At 31.3% G+C, this 7,576-nt stretch overlaps 1 protein-coding gene across 4 annotated transcripts; it reads left to right on the top strand.

Moving 5' to 3' along the window:
* Nucleotides 1–556: 556 nt before the first annotated feature.
* Nucleotides 557–6,966, top strand: LOC111623526. 4 transcript variants are annotated; one of them, XM_023366130.1, is made up of 6 exons: nt 557–594; nt 702–777; nt 862–1,080; nt 1,362–1,410; nt 1,503–2,036; nt 6,876–6,966. In XM_023366130.1, coding segments are annotated over exons 2-6 (867 nt in total). In that variant the 5' UTR covers nt 557–594; nt 702–714; the 3' UTR covers nt 6,878–6,966. The 4 variants fall into 4 exon arrangements, with proteins under 4 accessions (XP_023221898.1, XP_023221896.1, XP_023221899.1 ...); XM_023366128.1 differs by having other exon boundaries at nt 563–594; nt 713–792; XM_023366131.1 differs by having other exon boundaries at nt 564–594; nt 713–777.
* Nucleotides 6,967–7,576: the final 610 nt, after the last annotated feature.

Here is a 7,576-nt window from a genome sequence, read left to right on the forward strand (position 1 = left end):
TTACTATTATATTTCTACTTTTCAACTATTATTCCATCCCTGTAACGCTCCTTAAAGCTGCCCCCAAAATTAAATAACTCATATTCTCGATCGACCTCCTAACTTGTAGTAAAGAATAATACACAGAATGGGATAAAGTATGACGTATGACGTAGAAAACAGTGACGTAAACAGTACAGTTCACTACGCAACACTTCAGAAACAAACATGAATTCTGTTACAAAGGTTTGATACTCTAGCAATACGTAATGTTTTTGTAAATCCCTACACCCTTGTAATGATTAACCACCCATCCACATCCACTTTACGTAATTTATGAATAGCACAGTACAATATAATATAATAAAATTTATTTTTAAATGTTTATTATTTACTTCTATATGGAATTGTTGGAACTATAATTAAATTTACAAGGCTAATATCATCATTCTTATTTTGATTTAAGAAAATACTTTAACTACTGAAATAAATTTAAAAATTACAATTTAACAGTTTATGTTATGTAGTTATTGTTGTATAGTTTAATAATTAAATCCACATATAATTATTACATAATTAATGTTGTAACGTTATAAAGAAAATCTAAAGTAAGAGGTAAGAATTTTATGTGTTGAAATAATCAATTAATTAATTAGTCAAGGTGAAGTATAATGTCACTTTAATACTTTAAAATAATACTTTAGATCAATAATTTCGTTTAGAATAAAAACAGAGATGGCCGAATTTTCGAAGACCGCCAAAATATCTATTTTTAATACAAAAAATGAAGTTTTTCAAGTAAATATCAATATAGTAATTAATTTTTTAATTGTTGTTTTGATAACGTAGTTAATTCTAAATTTAATTAAATAATATTTCTAGATAATTGGTCAAGGTATTCTTGAATTCGGCTGGGACAACTCGACCCAATCCATAAAACTTTCGTTTAAAGTAGACGATTATTTTTATGAAACGAATTTATTACAATCGTGGGTCGATCGAGAAAATAATGCCTACTGGACAGATCAAGATGAGAATTCTTTCCGAGCATCCTTCGAAAGCCAAGCAGATATTATGGAGTTTGCACTTATTTTCGTTAAGGTTAATGTTTTACATAAACTTTTTAAAGCAGTGGCATCTTATCCTATTGCCTGGGCCTCAACCAATCTTATATATGAAAATATTTACCCCCCAAAAAAATAATTCTCCCGAAGAAAAATATCAGAAGTCAACGCCGTATATATTGGGCTTCCTAATTCAAATTCGACTAGGTACCACGAAGCTAAACACGCCACTGCTTTGAAGATTTCAGAACTTCTAAAATTATGTCTGAATATTTTTGATTTTAAGTTTATTATGTAATATGATATTTCCGTTTTTAGGGAAATTCGAAAAAAAATCGAAAAACTAATAAGAATATTCAAAAGCAATGTAATTTAGCTACATTATAGTTTTCCAATTTTGCTTAAATTTTTTTTTTTATATTTGTTTTATATTAATAGCTATAATAAACTATTCTACAGTTAGATCCAGCCTATCGGAATGCAATTATTCAAAGAATTTTCAAAGAGAGAGAAAAAGAATATTGACATATTCGAGTCATTGTTTTTCCGAAAGTTCTATTTCAACCGGTTATTTTAAGTCTTTTATTGAAAAGTCTAACGTAACTCTCCTCACTGCTATTGAACACGAATCTGCTAAGTCAGCTCAACGTAGAACATCGAAAAAGTGTTGGCCGTCTTCTAGAGAAACTATATCCAAAATGTCTTTATGTTCCAATTGGATCAAAAACCAATCAGAAGGGAAACAACGATATCCAAATTGCATTTGTTCAAGTCGCCATTGTCCTTGTTGCCAACACAAAGAACCGCCGATGGAAATTCCTACTGAATCAGGCAGAAACAATAAAAAAGTCCATGTATCGAAAGAGTATTCAATCAAACATCATCAACCGATTGAAAAATCATTCTTTAAAAGTACAATGAATACTTTATATTTCGTATTTGTCACTCCCATTAAAACTTGCTATCAAGCATTATTTTATTTCTGGAAGTTTTGTAAGTTTTAATTAATTAATAAAAATATTGAAAAAACGAATTCTTTTGAAATACAATAGACCCCCTCTATAACACTGTTGATAATTCCGTGTTATATGAATTACATGTTGTACGAGTCACTTAGATTTTACAAATACGTGAGCCGTTCACAGCCCGGCACACGTATCTGTAAAATCTAAGTGACTCGTACAACATGGAATTNGGGCCGATTTTAAAGCCACAAACAGCCCCAGGACCCCAAAATTTTTGTAGTATACTTAGACAAATAGTGCGATCAAAACTACGTCAACCGTTTCGGTTGATCGAAGTTTTAAGACCCGATTATCGAAAATATGAGATAATTGTCCTAAATTTAAAATGTACCAAAATTGGATCAAAAACTTATCTGATTACTTGTCCCCTGTACTTCCGTAAACGTAATCCATAGCAAGTTTCACTTTAAACACAGTAAATCCGCAGAAACTCGCACAAAATTGAAAGCTTGATCAGACAAATCTTACCAACTCCGCTCTGGTCCGACTTTATATTTACCCAACGGGACATTTTTTTTTTTTTTTTCATTAGATGGTCATCACTTCCCCGTCAGGGGATCAGATTCATCCTTGTCCCACGAACGTACCACAAGGAAAACATTGCTTTAATACAATTGCAATCTTAACATACATGAAACTTAATAACAATAAAATAAGAAATACAACATTATTAAAAATATAAAATCTTGGGGGATTATTTTTTGACCGATCGCCATACCTTCCCTCTGTTATATTGCAATGTTAACTGAGCCGGGAAAAGCTGACAGTAAGTCGAACAATATAATGTGCTAAGCGTAAATATAGATTATTATTGGGTTCAATGAGAATTAAAGCAGAGTTATTAGAAAAGCTATACATCGACTTCTGCAATTTATCGGTACGATTAGAGAGAGGAAAAAATTTCTTGAAATTTAGCGTATAAAATGAGCTGTACTGTGTACCCCCTATAACACTGTTGATTATTCCGTTTTATATGAATTCCGTGTTATACGAGTCACTTAGATTTTACAAATACTTGAGCGGTTCACTGCCGGGCACACGTATTTGTAAAATCTAAGTGACTCGTACAACACGGAATTCATATAAAACGGAATAATCAACAGTGTTATAGGGGTGGGGTCGACTGTATTCTAAATAAGACATAATCATTACATTTATTTAGAAATCGTTATTTGAAGTCTAAAACTTCGGCACGCGCGAAATTTTTAAAAATAATTATGCTTGTTATATAGCAAGCTGAATGAAAAGGATTCGCCAATCTTCATCTAATGTATTTTTAAAATTTCTCCGTTATTACATTTTAAATGCAGTGAATAAATAATAAGAAAAAAAATTTTGTCATTAATCACGAATAATTTATTTTATAATCGATCGACAGATGGAGCTAGTATATTAGAAATTTTAAAGCTTTATTGGAAGAATTCAATCACAATATAATCAAATTTCGATTATAATTATTTTCAAAATTTTTTTCTTATTTGAAATATGTTTAAATTAATTACAGATTTTTTTTTCATTAGTGTTTAGATACAATTTTCTTTTTCATTTTTAACTGTTCAGTGTGGACAATAAAAAAAGAGGACCTTTTAAATGATTTCAATTAAAGAAATTTTCATTAAAATTTATTTTTCAATGAATTATTTATGACTTATTTTATGGTGGCTAACGAAATATATGCTATAAAGGGGGAGATAGTTCAAAAAGTTTGGAACACACCGGTTTAGATACTTTAAACACGTGAAGACAAAGGAAAGTTTATTCACAATTTCATTATTGGAAGTACCAAAAAACTGTCATCGATAGGTTTTACATATTTTAATAAGTATAAAAAGAAATAAACAACTTTAAACATTATCATAAAACGATCTTTTCATATCAAATCGCTCATTTAATACGAAACATTTATTGCTAATGAAATGCAACATGAGATACCTTCAGATAGGACATTCTATGGGAAACTGGCTCTTATTTAGATGTTAGATACGTGAAGAAAACCTGCAAAACTTCGTGTGGCTGGCCAATCAGTAAGGTTCGAGCCTACAACTAGTGTTTTTATCCACTCTACCATTTGGTATCTAAAAAAAACAACGTTAGATTTAATCGAATTTTCAATACACGTTTCTGTATAAACTATTATATACATTCTCTAAATTTCATTCATTTAGCAGATCTGGAATAAACGAGAAAACGCTGTCGTGAAATCGTATGCAACAGAACACGAAGATAGACAAAGTTCTGTGAAAAATTGTATGGCTTTTAATATGGTTAATACGTGAAAACCACAATAATCTGAATAAGATTCGATTCGGAATTCCTCGTAACAATCTACAGTGAGGGATTGTAGGATTGGTAGCATAAGGTAACGCAACACGTGGGCTATTTGCCAAGAGCAAACTTTCTGTGAGAAACTGGTCCTTATTTAGGTTGTTACACATGTGAAGAAAGCCAGGAAAACTCTACGTAAACAGACCGTTGGTGAGGCGCGAACCCGCAAATAATTACTAGTATTTTTTAACTAAACTTTTCTCTGGTTAAAATTTAAGGAAAAAAGGTTTTTTTTTGAGTTAAAGCGTAGCCACATAAAATATTAGTCGTCTTATATGATGGCCCATCTCTTAAGCACGATTAAGACGTTAGCCTATCGCTCTGTGGACCTAAAAATAGGCTGACCATACGTACCATTTTGAACAAGATTTTTTACCTTTTCTTTCTTTTTTGTTCTGTGGACAAATCCTTAATGAGCATGGACAAAAAGTCCTCTTAGTGTCCACGGAGCTAAAGGAACCAAAAATAAAAAAAAAAAAAAAACATTCTTTGTATAAAAGAAAATTTTAGAAAGATATTGCGAAGGAAAAAGTCTAACAATTCATATTGTGTTATATTCTGAAAAAATTCAATATCATATCATTTCCACATTATAAAAATACAGTGGGTGATCGACCCACTGTATTTTTAAATTTCATAATATGACGAAAAAGTAAAATTGAAAGCACCAACGGTCTAAATGTTAACGCTTGCATTGTATATTTGTATGGACTTATAGTATTGCACATACGCAAAATGGCCGCAGTGGCGTGTTTCTCATCCGGCGAGGAATAAACTTCTACGGACTAGTACAATATATAGCAACGTTGTTAGGAGTTCATACCATCCAAACTCAATTCAAAGGAATTTTGATGTTGATCAATAAATAGGAATTTACGGTATGTTTGCAATAATTTGTAAGGGGCGCAAAAATAGGACTCGCAGGCGCGAGTGAAATTAGCGGCGACGTTTCCAACATTCCATTCATAATACCTGTATATTTTGCACGTTTTAACTTATTAATACTAGTAGAGATTGAGAATTCTTTATCCAAAATTTCATAAACCGAAAAATATAAAATCCGAAATGTTTTTGAGTGAAGGTAAAAAGTTAGATTCCTTATATGCCTTAGTACTTCCCAATCTGTCTTGAGCAGCATCCATATTCTCGAAATCCAGCAGCTCATCAGTGACCACGTGGATAAAACCACTAAAAATTAGAGTTTTACGTGGTTTGCCGGGGTTTCTTCATGTTAATAAAACCTAAATAGGAGCCAGTTTTTCATAAAAGACCTCACTGGAGATATTCGCTTGGCAGATCGCTCATATTTCGCGTTGCCGTATATGAATAAAAAGGAATAAAAACCTGAAAATTCCGGGATACGCCACCAAAATTAAGCGTGAGTAAGTGACGTAAACACGATAATGCAAGCATTAAAAATGTAGTTCGTCTCCTGACATAGAGTTTTCCACTCTGTGAGCACCAATAGGTCTTTTTCGAGACAATTGTCGGCCGAAAGTTGAAGGACGGAGTCCGACATATCCGTACAGAACTCTTCTAAAAAGTTCCCGGGGTTGTTTCGATAGCCTATACTCTACCCATCTCATCCAGAGTTGGCAGACTGACTTCGTAAACACCCTCGTCATCTGGCATTCAAAATGGTGGCTTAATGGTCTATCTTCATTCTAAATTATGTATTATTTTTATATTTAATTCTTATATTATTAAACTACATAGGTATCATTTGTTTATTATTATTATATGTCGGGCTTAATTTATAAGTAATTAAAAAACAAAAATTAAAACAATATATTTATTTTTAAAACGATCAAAATTTTGTAAGAACTCCAGATAAATCTTTTCTCTGTAGGAATTTTTAGTTCAATTACATTTAATCACTGATATATTACTTGCTGAATTTTAACTGAATTTTGTTCGATCGTCTTTCATTACAAAAATTGGTTCTCACGACACAACTTTACAATGCAATCGTAGAATTGGTATGCGTGATACCTTGTGGCACCAGTCCTACAAAGAACCTAAGTGACGAATGTGTTCTTCGTTTCCTTTCAATTTCAGAAATCGCTTGATGATTCTGTAGGCAAACTGATAGCCATCGTCTTTGAAGCATCTTACGTAGACAGGTCCGATACCAGGTAACTTGTAAGCGCGCTTCAAATTCCTCGGCTGACCCACCCTGAAAGCCGAGGAATACCTTTTTATTTTTTTTGTGTNTTAATTAATTAATAAAAATATTGAAAAAACGAATTCTTTTGAAATACAATAGACCCCCTCTATAACACTGTTGATAATTCCGCGTTATATGAATTACATGTTGTACGAGTCACTTAGATTTTACAAATACGTGAGCCGTTCACAGCCCGGCACACGTATCTGTAAAATCTAAGTGACTCGTACAACATGGAATTCATATAACACGGAATTATCAACAGTGTTATAGGGGGGGTCTACTGTATTAACATATAATTTTTTTTTCTTTTAGAAAGAAAATTCTAATTTCAACAATTCATTCTGTCACATCGTTGTTAGATCGTAGCTTTAATTAAAAAGCAACTGAAGATTATTGATAAAAGTAAGTTTTTTTTTTTTTTTTTTTGGTGAATAAAGCAAATTATTTCTAGTCTTCATTTTTATTTTTAAATTTAATTTATTTACAATAAAAAAAAACACACACAAATATAGAAGTGAGATTTCATACTTTAAATGTTTTAAGTTTTTAAGAAGTTTTGTATAGATTTTGAAAAGCTTGTGTAAAATACGTTCCTGATAAAGAAATATATCCTCAAAATTGAAAATTTTAGAAACATAAAGGTAAAACAAACATCTTTATAAATATTCAGTAATTAATAATAGGAAAAATTCAACTTGATACATTTAATTGTTTCAATGATAAAGGTGGAGAGCACATTTTAAATTACATTAATTAAAAATTATAGCCCGGTATTGTGACGATGTCACAATCAATTGTTCGTTTGAATTTGAATATTTCCAATTCAAGTAAATTTTATAAAAGCAATTTTTTTTTCTCAAAAAGCGTTCATTCATCTATTTGTAGAAAAAGAAAATCCCCTGTTAAGTCAAAATGTTACAGGTATTTGGGAGTGTTAAGTAAAATCACTAGAATTCTTTAACGACACTATAATTGTAAGGTCTCACTCGGGTTTCACTTGTCAGATGCACATG

Source organism: Centruroides sculpturatus, unplaced genomic scaffold, assembly GCF_000671375.1.
Source record: "Centruroides sculpturatus isolate CEXI.00-Female unplaced genomic scaffold, Cexi_2.0 scaffold278, whole genome shotgun sequence".
NCBI lineage: Eukaryota > Metazoa > Arthropoda > Arachnida > Scorpiones > Buthidae > Centruroides > Centruroides sculpturatus.

What these genes read in the sequence shown, in the direction of transcription:
- LOC111623526 (XM_023366128.1), top strand. Translation starts at nt 715, where the DNA reads ATGGCCGAATTTTCGAAGACCGCCAAAATATCTATTTTTAATACAAAA. An exon ending in TTCAAGTAAATATCAATATA is followed by an intron (nt 793 to 861) that starts GTAATTAATTTT and finishes TAATATTTCTAG; the next exon opens with ATAATTGGTCAAGGTATTCT. An exon ending in TTGCACTTATTTTCGTTAAG is followed by an intron (nt 1,081 to 1,361) that starts GTTAATGTTTTA and finishes TTCCGTTTTTAG; the next exon opens with GGAAATTCGAAAAAAAATCG.